This window comes from Hypanus sabinus, chromosome 5 (genome assembly GCF_030144855.1).
Source record: "Hypanus sabinus isolate sHypSab1 chromosome 5, sHypSab1.hap1, whole genome shotgun sequence".
NCBI classification, from domain to species: Eukaryota; Metazoa; Chordata; class Chondrichthyes; order Myliobatiformes; family Dasyatidae; genus Hypanus; species Hypanus sabinus.
In genome coordinates, this window is record NC_082710.1 from 67822566 (window position 1) to 67838215 (window position 15650).

Below are 15650 nucleotides of genomic sequence, written 5' to 3' on the forward strand. Positions count from 1 at the left end.
AATTATAACCTGAAATTGATCTATTATGGTCACAAATTAACAATATGACTCAATATTCCGATGGGAAAGAAAGGGAATGGTTCGGTGGGCCACCGCCGGTGTTTGGCTGCCCTTTGTTCGGCCGCGCGCGGAGGGGCGGCGGCTGCTCCCGGGGCACGGAGCCGGCCTGCGGCGCACTTGCATTGGCTGCGGGGAGAGAGAGGGGCGGAGCCGTGCGCGCTCGCCCGGGCCGGCGGACAGCGGCGGGCAGACAGACGGCGGCGGCGGGCCGGCGGGCTGGAGGGGCTCGGCTTCCCTCCCTCCCTCCGTCGTCAGCGCGCGAATGGCGGTCGGGGCCGGGAGGCGGCGGGCGTCCGGGACACTGCGATGGCGCCAGCCGGGACCTGCGGCTGACCATGTCGACTGAGGGAGCGGCGTCATGGCCGAGAGCAGTGGCAGCGTGCGGGCGGTGAAAGTGTGGCGGGAGGCGGCGCTTCGCTGCAGGAAACTCCGCCGCAACCTCCGGCAGCTGAGCCTGTGCAGCGCCAGCGAGCAGCGCCTGGCGCTCCCGGACAACATCGGCCAGGTACAGATACTGGACCTGGCCAACAACTCGCTGCGGGAGCTGCCCGACGGCCTGGACGCCTCCCTTACCCGGCTGCGGGCGCTGATCCTGCGGAGGAACCGGCTGTGCCGCCTGCCCGCTCCCATCTGCGCGCTGGACCAACTGGCCGAGCTGGACCTGGCGCACAACTGCCTGGCCCAGCTTCCCGGCGAGCTGGGTCGGCTGCAGCGCCTCCAGAAACTCTGCCTGAGCCACAACAAGCTGCAGCTGCTGCCGCTGCAGATCGGAGCCCTGCACGGCCTGGAGGAGCTTGACATCAGCTTCAACGAGCTCAGCCAGCTGCCGCCCAGCTTCGGGCAGCTGCAGAAGCTGCGGACCCTGGACCTGGATCACAACCGGCTGACCACCTTCCCGCAGCAGATCCTGCGCCTCGGAAACCTTGAGGAGCTCGACTTCTCCGGCAACAAGATCGAGGCCCTGCCTCAGGACATCATGCAGCTGCGCTCAATGAAGATCATGTGGCTGAGCAGTCTGCGGCTCTCGGACTTGCCAGATACCTTCTGCCAACTCACGGAGCTGGAGAGCCTCATGTTGGACAACAACACCTTGCACTCCCTACCCGAGAGTTTCGGCCGCTTGGACAAGCTCAAAATGATCAACCTGTCTTCCAACCTTTTCGAGAACTTCCCCAGTGCTCTGTTGGAGCTGGTTAATTTGGAGGAGCTGTATTTGAGCAGGAACAAGCTCTCCGTGATCCCGCAGAAGATTTCGAACATCTCCAAGCTGGCCACCCTGTGGCTAGACAACAACAAGGTGCGTTACCTGCCCGACTCCATCGTCAGCTTGTGCCACCTGGAGGAGCTGGTACTTCAGGGCAACCAGATTGCCATCCTGCCCGACTCGTTCGGCAAGCTCTCCAAGGTCAGCCTGTGGAAGATCAAAGACAACCCTCTGATCCAGCCACCCTACGAAGTCTGCATGAAAGGCATCCCCTACATAGCCGCCTATCAGAAGGAGTTGGCCCTGTCACAGCCAGCACTCAAACCTCGGCTCAAGCTGGTGCTGATGGGTGCGAAGAGCTCGGGCAAGACATCGCTGAGACAGTGCCTGGTTGGAAGCCAGCCCACTCCCCCAACCCCTGCCGCGCATAGTAACGGCATCGAGATGACCCAGTGGGTGGCCGATGCCGAGAACAACCTGACCTTCATTGTCTACGATCTGGCGGGGGATCCCAACTACGACTCCATCCGCCCGTTCTTCCTCTCTCCTGGCGCGCTCTACGTCTTGGTGGTCAGTTTAAAAGCCTATGAGCCCCGTCGCTTCTACGAGCAGGTGGGCTATTACCTCCACTTGCTCGGGGCCAGGGTCCCTCACGGCGTGGTGTGCGTGGTGGGGGCACAGGTGGACGAGTGCAGTGACAGGGAAGTGGAGGAGAAATGCTTGGACATCCACCAGCAGATCGCCGTGCAGGAGAAGCGTGACGTGGACTGCCTGCAGGCGGTAGCCAGGAAGGTGGACGCGGCTCTCAGGCAGGGCCAGGGCTCGGATCTGCGGGCCACCAGCCCGCACGCTCCCTTCTACGGGGTGTCCGACAAGAACCTGCGGAGGAGGAAGGCGCACGTCCAGTACCTGCTCAACCACCGGCTGCAGATCCTGTCTCCGGTCATCCCGGTCAGCTGTCGTGGACACCTCGCCGGCATCGGCCGCGTGAAAGACAAGCTGCTGTCGGTGGCCGAGCATCGGGAGATCTTCCCCAACCTGCACAGGGTGCTGCCGAGGTCCTGGCAGAGGTTGGAGGAGCTGCACTTTAAGCCCCAGGAGCTGTGGCTGTCGTGGTGGGACTCGGCGCGCCTGGGTCTCCAGGCCGGGCTCACCGAAGATCGCCTGCAGAGCGCCCTGTCCTACCTACACGAGAGCGGGAAGCTGCTGTACTTCGAGGACAGCCTGACCCTCAAGGAGTGCGTCTTTCACAACCTGACCAAGCTGATCGACATCCTCAATGTCTTCTTCCAGCGCGACGCGTCGCTGCTGCTGGGCAAAGTGCTGGCGGACACCCGGCTCGACGAGCTGAGGGTGGCCCAGCTGCAGCACTTTGTGGAGGGTTTCCTGCTGCACGGCCTCCTCCCCTTGCACGTTGTCCGGCTGCTGCTGAAGCCTCACATCCAGACACAGCAGGACCTGCACCTGATCCTCGAGCTGCTGGAGAAGATGGGACTGTGTTACTGCCTCAACAAGCCCAAGGTGACGCCCGTGAACGGGGCGACGGTGTGGTTCAAATTCCCGTGCTATGTGAAAAATGAGGTCCCCCACGCTGAGGCGTGGATCAACGGTTTTAATCTCTCCGGGCAGCCCATCGCAGTCGAGCAGCTGCAGGTGGAGTACAGTTTCCCCTTTCTGTTCCCGCCAGGGCTGTTTGCGAGATACAGCGTCCAGATCAACTCTCATATTGTTCACCGCTCAGATGGTAAATACCAGATCTTTGCTTACCGGGGCAAGGTCCCAGTGGTCATCAGCTATAAACCGTCTGAAAGCTGCTTGCAAGCGGACACCTTATCTATTGCCAGTCACGCCACCTTGCCTAATATTTGGACTGCATGGCAAGCCATAATCCCTTTGGTGGAAGAACTGAATATGCTGCTCCAAGAATGGCCGGGATTATTCTTTTCTGTGCATGTCCTGTGTTCCAAGTGCCTTAAGAGAGGGTCGTCAAATCCTCACACCTTTCCAGGTAAGCTGCCTCAATATTATATACCTACATGATTAATAAGCCCGTGCACCTGATTTGTGTATTTGTGCTGTGTTCCAATACCTGAGATTAAGGTTGGCTCAGAAGAGGAATTTTGCATGTGGTCGGACCTGCTGATTTGATAACTACTCTTATTGTGGATGTTAAGTACGTTGCAAAGGAGCATTGGTTGATGAAGTGGATCATGTGATGACATCATGGTTCAGTGAGGGGACGTGCATAGGTTTCCTGAAAAGCTTAGACTAATGTTTCTTGTGTGAAGTTAGGGACTGGAGGAGAAGAGGGAAGTATGGTCCATATACAGATGAGAATTTTGTACTTTCAGTGTCAGGAAGTTCCCTGGGAGGGCAATCTGGGGCATTGGTGACCCAGGCTATGCACCAGTTGTTACGTTCCGTCTGGTCAATCTAGGCAGGGCAGGAAGACTGGTGGGTGACTCGTGCTTGTGTCACTGTCTGTGTGGGCAGATACGTATTTAAAGCAGGATTCTAGTCTGTAGTGAGGAGGTGGTTGATAATGTAGCAGAATCTAATAAGTGACTGGTCTGTGGGCTGCTTGTAGCCAAAAGATTCTTGTCATTCCACAGGGAGCATCTAACTTAGCTACAGGGCTGTTGAAAGCAGTGAATCTTCACTGCCTTATATTCATCTCGGGTCTCTGCTGACTAAGACCTCTGAGAATCACCTCGTTTATAGAGGAAGCTAAAATCAACTGGACTGTGAAATATTTTGCAATGGATTTAGTGAAGATGATGGCACCTCTTTCCCTGTGGGTGAAGCATGTTGGTAGGAACTTTGAAATGAGGAACCTCTATAACAAAATAGTAAATTTATAGCATAAGAGGTTTTGTGGCCATGTTGAATTTTGCTGAAGCAATCCCATTCCAACTTTTTCTCCAGTACTATGCCAAGATTCAAGGGTTCTCAGCTTTAACCATTCCATTTTATGACACATTCCATTGGCTAACAACCTGCAAAGTAAGTTCCCTGACACCATTTCTCACTGATTTCTTTTAATTTTCTATTGATTCGAGAAAAATACGGTATCTTTGACTTCCATCAAAATTCATGACAATCTTTGTCAAATCTTCTCATGGTGTTTCCTACCCAGTGGAAATAGTGCCAATGTCATGTTGTTTAATTTCGTTTCAGTGTGGCCCATTCCTGATTATATTTGGTAAATCCTCTTTCTGATGCATGCCCTTTCATAAGAGGCATCAAAAGTTGCAGTTAGCAGAGATTTACTAACAGTGCATGCCATTCTGTACCAAGTACTCAACGCTGCTTTCCAATCAAACTTTAACAATCAGATATGCAATTAGATTTCAACATAAATATATTGTCTAAGTACAGTACATATGTCACCATATACAATTCCTGAGATTCATTTTCTTGTGGATAAGTCTAACAAATCTATGGAATAATAACTATAACTGAATTTAATCATTCAATTCTCCAAAGACCGCCCTACTGGGACGATCAGCCAGAGCACAGAAGACAACGAACTGTGCAAATGTAAAAAGAGGAAACAATAATAATAATAAAAAATAGAACACAGAATAGTACAGCACAGTACAGGCCCTTTGGCCCACAGTGTTATGCCGACCCTTAAACCCTGCCTCCCGTATAACCTCCCCACCTTAAATTTCTCCGTATACCTGTCTAGTAATCTCTTAAATTTCACTAGTGTATCTGCCTCCACCACTGACTCAGGCAGTACATTCCACATACCAACCACTCTCTGAGTAAAAAACCTTCCTCTAATATCCCCCTTGAACTTCCCTCCCCTTACCTTAAAGCCATGTCCTCTTGTATTGAGTGGTGGTGCCCTGGGGAAGAGGCACTGGCTGTCCACTCTGTCTATTCCTCTTAATATCTTGTACACCTCTATCATGTCTCCTCTCATCCTCCTCCTCTCCAGAGAGTGAAGTCCAGCTCCCTTAATCTCTGATCATATTGCATACTCTCTAAACCAGGCAGCATCCTGGTAAATCTCCTCTGTACCCTTTCCAATGCTTCCACATCCTTCCTATACTGAGGCGACCAGAACTGGACACAGTACTCCAAGTGTGGCCTAACTAGAGTTTTATAGAGCTGCATCATTACATCGCATCTCTTAAACTCCATCCCTCGACTTATGAAAGCAAACACCCCATAAGCTTTCCTAACTACCCTATCTACCTGTGAGGCAACTTTCAGGGATCTGTGGACATGTACCCCCGGATCCCTCTGCTCCTCCACACTCCCAAGTATCCTGCCATTTACTTTGTACTCTGCCTTGGAGTTTGTCCTTCCTCGTGTTTGCACCTCACACTTCTTTAGGTTGAACGCCATCTGCCACTTCTCAGCCCACTTCTGCATCCTCTCTGCAATCTTCGACAATCTACGACACCATCTACAACACCACCAACCTTTGTGTCATCTGCAAACTTGCCAACTCACCCTTCTACCCCCATATCCAGGTTGTTAATAAAAGTAGAGGTCCCAGAACAGATCCTTGTGGGACACCACTAGTCACAACCCTCCAATTCGAATGTACTCCCTCTACCACGACCCTCTGCCTTCTGCAGGCAAACCAATTCTGAATCCACCTGGCCAAACTTCCTTGGATCCCATGCCTTCTGACTTCCTGAATAAGCCTACCGTGTGGTACCTTGTCAAATGCCTTACTAAAATCCATGTAGTGATCATCCACTGTGATCTATATCATCTATATGCCTGGTCACCTCCTCAAAGAGCTCTTATCAGGCTTGTTAGACACGATCTGCCCTTCACAAAGCCATATTGACTGTCCCTGATCTGATCATGATTCTCTAAATGCCCATAGGTCCTATCTCTAAGAATCTTTACCAACACCTTCTCCACCACAGACGTAAGATGTAAAGAGCAAATAAATATCGAGAACATGAGATGAAGAGTCCTTGAAAGTGAGTCCATTGGTTGTGGGAACATTTCAGTGATGGGGCAAGTGAAGTTATCCCCTTTGGTTCAAGAGCCTGATGGTTAATAACTGTTCCTCTGCCTTGTGGCTCCTGTACCACCTTCCTGCTGTAAGCCAGGAGAGACCCTGCCTTGGGTAGTTGGGTTCCCTTACGATGGATGCTGTTTTCCTGCAACAACATTTCAGAGCTCAGTGGTTGGGAGGGCTTTACCCATCATGGACTGGGCTGTATCCACAATTTTTTTTTAGGATTTTCTGTTCAAAAGCATTGGTGTTTCCATACCAGGCTGCAGTTCAGCCAGTCGGTATACTGTCCACCACACAACTATAGGTTTGTCAAAGTTTCCCCGATGCAGTAGGTATATTGGCCTGTATTACTAACACAGGATTCAACTCTGTAGACTAAGCATGGGGTGTGGGGGCGGGGGTTGTGTGGTTAATCCTGTATGACGCGCCTTCCATTCAAATTCAATAACAAGGTTTCAAAGAACTATATTCGTTTCTTTGTCGAGCATCTGGTAAAACAAACAATCTTGAAGTGATAAAACTAATGAAACTAAAATTAGTGATTTAACAAAACAGTCTTAGCGTGATAAACGTACTTAAGTTTTCTTCAACGTAATTAAGCTGTTTTAAGTGAACTTAAGCAATGAGTAAGCGAAATTAAGCATCATTCAGCAGTCAACATAAAAGATATCATTTCCGGCTGTCTCTAACGCTAACTGACTAAAGACAAATCAAGAATACGTAAATAAAACTCTTTGCTTTTACCATGCCTCCACCCCGTGACTAACTACCACAATAAACATAATGCACAGCACAAAATAGAATTGGGATAGAAAACAGATACATGGTTGCTATAGCCATACCGTGGGCAAACCTATGTGCCTCTACATTTAGATAAATTGGATTGTCTGTGTAATGACCTGAGGTACTTCAAAGGGAATGAGTTATTGTGCAGCACCCACTCACTCCAGGAGACATGACCACAGAAATGTCATGTAAGATGCAAAAGATACTGGATTGATTTGTTTTGGTGCTGTTGCTTCAGGGAGGAGTGTTGGCCTTGGATACTTGGAACTGGCTAATCTTCAGACCTTGTGAGTGATGCCCCTGAAATGGCAGATGGAGCCACGTTTGTTAAACAGACTTGCACCTTTGTTGGTGTGGTGCATTCTCAGACATTTCAGTGACGGGCTTGCACCTAAGACATCTTGACTTCCCTCGTGTGCTTTCAAGAGGGAAGACTGTGAGGCTGCCTAAGGTCCAGCAAGTGCAGGATATAGGCACACACCACAGACTTGTCTTCTTTTCTCAGTTACGTACTTGCGCATCGTTCAAAAGTTAGCTTGCACCAGTTTGAAGAGTGTGGAAAACAATCTGTGATGTTATCCAGGCCAGGGTTTTGTAGACTGCAGATAACTGCTCGCTGAGCTGCTGCCTCTCTGCTCCAATGGCCAGGGTGCAGGCCTGACTCTGCTGCTGTCGTGATTGCTCTGCACACTCTCCCTGTGACCACGTAGGTCTCCCCTGGATGTTCTGGTTAACCTCCACAATCAAACACTTGTTATCACTGATACAAATTTCTTTTGTGATGGTAGTACTGTGCGAGGCATAAAGGTGACTCGAAGTTACAAAACTAAATAGTGTCAGAGTGTTCGTGGGTAGTTCGGGTATCGGATGGCAGAGGGAAAGAAGCTGTTCCTAAAACCTTGAGTATGGGTCTTTAGTTTCTGTGCCTGCTCCCATGTCCTGGATGGTCAGGGTTTTTAACGATGGAGGTGTCACGTCTTGAAGTAGGTGAGTGGGAGAATTGATGGAGAGCTGATCGGGAAGTGAGCTGCATAGGATGGGAGTAGGTCAGATTGCTGTAACTGAAGCTCAAAGCTCAGTGGAGACTCAGTGGAGACAGTGGAGCTTTTGTGCTGTATGACTCTGTGACTCTTCAGATGGAGGAAGATTTAGAGGTGGAAGTTGGCTCCATCACTGCACTAGTAGAATGGTACAAAGCCAAGGCAGCTTCTGTGGGAGTAGGAAAGCCCAGCATGAAAGTCTTTGTATTCCCTGATTTGAACTCGCGCTCTCAACATCTGAAAACACAACTCTGACAGTTTACAGAATCCCCCCCGGCCAGGACTGCTGCTCCCATTATTTCCTTGTCCAGCTAATGCCAGCTCCCACCATCCCTCTCTCTGTACCTGTGATTTCTGGATCTCAGTACAAGTTATTCCAGGGTCTAAAACTTGTCCATGTAAGTTATACATTTTAAATACTGATGCCTCAGTGGCTGTATACTGACTTTGTGCAGCTTTCAGTAAACCTGCTGTATTCCAGTACACTTGTGAATATAAGTTATTTCAAGATATAGTGTGGTCCAGGCTCTTCCAGCCCTTTGCGTCGTACCATCCAGCAACCCCCATTGTAACCCTAGTCTAACCACAGGATAATCTGCAGTGTTCAACTAACCTACTAACTTTGGAGTGTGGGAGGAAACCCACATGTTCACTGGGAGGGAGTACAAGCTCCTTACAGACAGCGAAGGCAATTGAACTCTGAACTCTGGCCTGTGTTGTGCTAACTGCTGTGGTACGGTGGTGCCCACATTGCTTGGTTTGATGTGAATGTCTGCAGTGATCGGAGCCCGTGTGTGTCTGGCATTGGGTCAGCGGTTTATTCTGAATTGTGCTGCTTGGCTCAGTCCATTTATCCAGGTTGATATGTTTGATTACTCTTACCATGTTGTATTTCTAGATCAATACCTGATCTTTTACCCCCTTTGTGCTGAGGGCCTGTTTGAGTTTGTTGTCTTTACACTGATGGTCTGGTTCAGTAGTGAATGACAGGAAAAAATACTCATTACGTTCAGGTTAGCTGAGGTTCTCCGGTGTGAGTTGGGTTTCAATTTTCCATCTCGGCAGTCACCTGGAACTGTGACCAATTTGTGCTGGTGCTCTGATCGGGCAGAGTTGGGTGGGTTTGATCAGTTTCCTTCACCCCATGGCCTCAGTTTCTGGGCAAATTGATCCAGGAGGGACCTGCAAAGGTTAATAATGGTTTTCAGACATGTTGTATTTCCTTATTTAGAGCCAGTGAGTGTTATGATCACAAGCTCAACGCTAGTAAGCTGCTGGCTACAATGATGTCCAAAGCTCACTGCTTGTTATTGTGCAGTGGGTGTTTCTCAGAGTGAGCATTTGGATAATGCAGTGCAGTCAGTATTCACAGGTATCCTTGCTGCAAGATCTGTCTGTGCTACACCTCATGCAGTCTCCTCCTTACACTGCCTCGTCGCAAACGTACTTTGTCCTTGAGCTGCACAGCCCCATTTCCTTTGTTCACCCTCTGCCACCCCACCCTCTGCACAGCTGCTGATATCCAGTGGTTTGCCACGTGCTTTGTCTGGTGTCTGGCTTCATTTTCTCCTGAGGAATTCATTAGCGAGGCTCCACTCATACTGACATTCCTTTGGAAAAATGATCAGCTACCTCAGTTTTAGTAGAATACTCTTGACAACATTTTTGGTATGTGTTGAAAACTTCGAGCATGAAAGCACTCCTTGTGGTCACAAGTCAGAACCAGGTGCATAGTTACAGGGCTTTTAAATGGTATGCAGAGTACAAGGGCATTTCAGAATTCGACCTTCAATCCAGAGACTTGAACATATTGCAAGATGGTGCTGAAGATTTAATGATACCTGAGATTTGTGCCTTGTTATTGATGCAATTTTGTCCAGCAGCCGATACTGAGGAAGAGAGAAACTGAGAATTGTGAATCACCACAGATTGCTGGTGGGTCTGTGTTGTTTTGTGGGAATAGCAGCTTCGACCACAAGGCATAGGAACAGAATTAGGCCATTCAGCCCATCAAGTCTGCTCCGCCATTTCATCATGGCTGATCCCGGAACCCATTCAACCCCACACACCTGCCCTCTCACCCTATCCCTTGATGCCCCAACCAATCAGGTAGCTATCACATTCCACTTTAAATATACCCACGAACTTGGCCTCCACCACGCTCTGTGGCAGAGCATTCCACAGATTCACCACTCTTTGGCTAAAAAAATTCCTCCTTACTTCTGTTCTAAAAGGTTACCCTTCAATTTTGGATACCCCCACCAGAGGGAACATCCTCTCCATATCCGCCTTATCTAGTCCTTTTAACATTCAGTAAATTTCAATAAGATCCCCACGCATTCTTCTAAATTCCAGTGAGAACAGGCCCAAAGCTGCCAAATGCTCCAAATATGTTAACCCCTTCATTTCCAGAATCATCCTCATGAACCCCCTCTGGACTCCCTCCAATGACAACACATCCTTTCTGAGATATGGGACTGAGATCTATAGACAGTAGTCCAACTGTGGCCTGCCTAGTGTCTTTCAAAGCTTCAAACGTCTCATTTTTATTATGCACTGTACCAGCAGTTAAGGTCGAAATGACAATAAAAGTTGACTTGACTTGATATTCTATACCCCATGAAATAAATGGCAACATTGCCTTTGCCTTCTTTACCACAGACTCAACCTGTGAATTAATCTTCTCAGAGTCCTCGTGCAAGACTCCCAAGTGCCTCTGTGCCTGTGGGGTTTGAATTTACTCGCCATTTAGATAATAGTCTGCACTATTGATCCTTTTAACAAAATGCATTATCATACATTTCTCAACACTGCATTCCATCTGCCATGTTTTTGCCCATTCTTCCAATTTGTCTAAGTCCTGCTGCAATTGCATTGCTTCCTCAGCACTACCTAACCCTCTATCTATCTTCCTATCACTTTCACCAATCACCTTTCCAGCTCTTAGCTTCATCCCACCCCCTCCAGTCTTCTCCTATCATTTTGCATTTCCCCCTCCCCCCCACTACTTTCAAATCTCTTACTATCTTTCCTTTCAGTTAGTCCTGACGAAGGGTCTCGGCCCAAAATGTCGACTGTACTTCTCCTTATAGATGCTGTCTGGCCTGCTGGTGATTTCCTCGTGTTTCCTATCATCTGCAAACTTTAGCACAAAGTCATCAATTCCGCTATCTAATCATTGACAAACAATGTGAAAAGCAGCGGTCCCAATACTGACCCCTGAGGAACACCACTAGTTACTGACAACCAACCAGAAAAGGTCCCTTTTATTCCCACACGCTGTTTCCTGCCTGTCAGCCATTCCTTTATCCATCCCAGTATATTTTCTGTAATGCCACGGTTTTGTCTTGTTAAGCAGCCTCATGTGAGGCACTTTATCAAATGCTTTCTGAAAATCCAAGTAAATTACATTCACTGCCTCTCCTTTGTCCACCCTGCTTGTTACTACTTCAAAGAGCTCCAACAGATTTGTCAGGCAAGGTTTCCCTTTACAGAAACAATGCTGACTTTGATTTATCATTAGTCTCCAGGTGCCCCGAAACCTCGTCCTTAATAATAGACTCCAACACTTTCCCAACCACTGAGGTTGGGCTAACTGGCCTATAATTTCCTCTCTCTTTTATCTTCCTTCTTTCTTAAAGAGTGGAGTGATATTTGCAATTCTCCAGTCCTTTGGGACCATGCCAAAATCAAGTGATTCTTGAAAGATCATGACCACTGCATCTGTTATCTCTTCAACCTCTCTCAGGACTCCGGGATTATAGTCTATCTAGTCCAGGTGACTTATCTACCTTTAGACCTTTGAGTTTGTCTAAGCACTTTTTCTTTGTAATTGCAATGGCAATCATTCCTGCTCCCTGACACTCATGAACCTCTGGCATCTAGCTAATTTGTTCCACAGTGCAGAATGAAGCAAAGTCCTTATTAAGTTCATCTACTATTTCTTTATTCCCCTATTACTACCTCACCAACATCATTATCCAGTGGTCCAATATTAACTCTCACTTCCCTTTTATTTGTTATGTAATTGAAAATCTTCTAGTATCCTGCTTTATATTATTGGCTAGTTTGCCCCCATATTTCATCCTTTCCCTTGTAGCTTTTCTAGTTGCCTTTTGTTGGATTTTAAAAACTTCACAATCATCCAACTTCCCACTCACTTTTGCTACATTACATGCCCTTTCCTTGGCTTTTATGCAGTCCTTAACTTCCCTTGTCAGCCACAGGTGCCTAGCCCTGCCATTTGAGATGTAATTCCATCTCTTTATGTACTTTTTATTTGGTGACTTCTCTGCCTCTGAAGCTCCACAGAAAACAATCTGAGTTTGTCAGACTTCTCTTTGGAGCTAATACTTAGTAGTTAATAATCTCCAGTCCAGGCAAGATCTTGGAGAACATCTTCTATACCTTCTCCAAATCGTCCACAGCCCTCCTGTAGTGTGACAACCAGGACTTCACCCACGTGACCTAACCAAAGTTTTGTTCAACTGTAATAGGAACACACAACTTTTATACTCAACACCCCAACTGATGAATGCATGCCTTCTTTCTGACCATAGCCATTTCTGTTGCAACTTCCAGGGCACTATGGAGTTGTTTCCGTACATTGATGCTCCCAAGGGTCTTGCCATTTACTGTAGACAACACCTTCCTCTTGTATTCAACCTCCCAAAATGCAATACTTAACAGATTAAACTCTATCCGCTATTTTCCCACTCAGCTTTCCAACCTGTATCCTATTGTAACCTGTGACAAGCTTCCTCACTAGAACTGCACAGATTTTGTCTCAAATGTTATAGTGTGATTTGCATTTTATTATGTTGTTTCTTGAGCTGCTGACTGTTGCACAGACCCACTGATCCTGTTTAGTTGTCCTAATACCCATGCTGACCTTGTGTGTCCACATTTGTCCAACAAGCTGAGCAAATATGAAAAAAATAAGTAATAAATATCAAGAGCATGAGATGAAGAGTCCTTGAAGTGAGTCCATAAGTTGTGGGGAAAAGTTGAGTGAAGTTATCCCTACTGGTTCAAGATTCTGATGGTTGAGGGTAATATCTGTTCCTGACCGAGATGGTTTGAGTTCTGAGGCTCCTGCAGATGGCTGCAGTGAGAAGAGAGCATGACCTAGGAGGTGGGGGGGCCTTGATAATAGATGCTGGTTTCCTGTATACTTGCTCACTGGTGGAGAGGGCTTTACCCATGATGGACTGGGCCGTATCCACTAATTTTTTGTAGGAGTTTCAGTTCAAGGGAATTGGTGTTTCCAAACAAAGGCTGTGATGCAACCAGTCAATATATTCTCCACTATCCATCTATAGAAGTGTGTCAAAGTTTTGGATGCCATGCTGAATCTTTGCAAAGATGTAAGGAAGTAGAGGAGCTGGCATGCTTTCTTCGTAATGGCACTTGGGCGCTGGGTAATGCTCGAACACTGCTTTGTTTAAGCAACTGAGCAAGACAGTGAGACCAGTCAGATCTTTCACAGGGTGAGCATTGTCATGATGAACTTAATAACATCCTGTGAAGTATTATTTTAATGTTCTGCTTTTTAAAGATTATGTAGATTTTATGTATCCCTAGAAAGATCACCAAATGGAACTGGACTGTTACTTCTCTTCCACAATTCCTGGTATGAATTCTGTTAATCTCTAAAGATTTTTTCAATCTTTTAAATCTGTTGCACTTTAATTCCTGTCTCCCAGATGAGAAATTCAAGGAATCTTAAAATGAAAACTACCCAGCAGGAGCTCTTGCCAGAAATGTGTTGCCTTTTTTGTGCTGTTGGCTCTTTCTTGCCACCACTCGGATTCCTGTGCTCTTTGCAGGGTCTGTTCTTGCCGTTTGTGATTCTTTAACAATTTAGTTCTTGATGTTGTGAGAATCCTGTTCTTCATTACACCTCATTTGGAAGGTGTGTGATAATTACGTGGGATGATTTTGATTGAGTTATTCAGCTGAGCAACCTCAAGATGGCAAAAGAGCTTTGTAAGTCTGAATATTTGCTTTGTACACAACTGTAATGTCAGAAACATGGCAGCCTTTTTGCACGGTGCTAGATTCCACAAGTCCCAGTAAGGTTAATGACCAGATAATCTTATTTCGGTCCGGTGCTCCTGGTGTGGCCTTTTATATATTGTTGAGACCCGACGCAGACTGGGAGACCGTTTCGCTGAACACCTACGCTCGGTCTGTCAGAGAAAGCAGGATCTCCCAGTGGCCACACATTTTAATTCCACGTCCCATTCCCATTCTGATTTGTCTATCCATGGCCTCCTCTACTGTCAAGATGAAGCCACACTCAGGTTGGAGGAACAACACCTTATATACTGGCTGGGTAGCCTCCAACCTGATGGCAAGAACATTGACTTCTCTAACTTCCGTTAATGCCCCTCCTCCCCTTCTTACCCCATCCCTGATATTTTTTTGTTTTTTCCCCCTCCCCTTTTTGTTCTCTCTGCCCATCACTCTGCCTGTTCTCCATCTCCCTCTGGTGCTCCCCTCCCTCTTTCTTTCTCCCTAGGTCTCCCGTCCCATGATCCTTTCCCTTCTCTAGCTCTGTATCCCTTTTGCCAATCACCTTTCTGGCTCTCAGCTTCACCCCACCCCCTCCAGTCTTCTCCTATCATTTCGCATCCCCCCCTTCCCCTCCTACTTTCAAATCTCTTACTATCAGTAAGTCCTGACGAAGGGTCGGCCAAACATCAAGGGGCATCATATTTCGGTACAGACACAATCTAAGCTGAAACTCCTAATTTCCCCAGTTTTGAAATATAAATAGGAGACCTATCTCAACAAATCCACTTTCACTGTCTTGGGGTGACCTGTACCTTTACCGCTACTTAAGCTCTTAGCATAGAAATAGTTGAAATTTAATTAAATTGAGCCTCTTTCTTCTTCATGCAAACGCTGACAGTGGGGAGAGGAACAGATTGTTGCCAATTCCACCCAAAGCCAAGATCGAATATCTGTACACAATCCCTCCCAGTTCTAGAATGTAAAAAAATTCCAAATACCGGGCACAGAATTTTCTTCTGATCACTTTGCAGGTTTACATGCTCTTCTTGTTTAAAAATGTTCATTGCTTAAAGAATGGAAGAATAGATTGACATAAAAGCTGACCCAAGTATGGAGAAATCTTTCACGACACTGCGACTGGCTCTTTCAAAGGGACATTTTGGAGGAAATTTCGGTCCAGTACAAAGAGGAAAAAAGGGAATAATTTACATTTATGTGCAGCCTTTTCATGATTTCAGGTTGTTCTCAGAGCCATTACAGCAAAGAAGTATGGTACCTTGTCACTGATCATGGAGAAGCCCTATGAAGAAATGGGAGATTGGAGTAAATACAGCTTGGGAGTGCTGTCCATGCTGAGCAGGATGGGCTTCATGGGGAGAGAGAGAGAGAGTTAAATTCAGTTCATTCCACGGATATTGTTCGACTTAAAGCATTTCCAGTACTTTAAAAAAAAATTCCTTTTGCTTTTCCAGCATCTAATATTACACTTTTTGTGACAAATGAGTAGATTTTCCATAATCAAAGCTATTTACAACATTTGCAAAAGGAG

General features: G+C 47.1%; 1 protein-coding gene across 6 annotated transcripts in view; it reads left to right on the forward strand.

Annotated features, from left to right (window-relative positions):
- The first annotated feature begins 274 nt into the window (after positions 1 to 274).
- The window catches only part of mfhas1 (multifunctional ROCO family signaling regulator 1), a 90574-nt gene continuing 75198 nt past the window's right edge, over positions 275 to 15650 (forward strand). For all 6 annotated transcript variants that reach the window (XM_059970088.1, XM_059970089.1, XM_059970092.1 and 3 more), the window contains exon 1: positions 275 to 3272. In XM_059970088.1, coding sequence (XP_059826071.1) covers positions 419 to 3272 — 2854 coding nt within the window. In that variant the 5' untranslated portion in view covers positions 275 to 418. The remainder of the gene's footprint in view (positions 3273 to 15650) is intronic.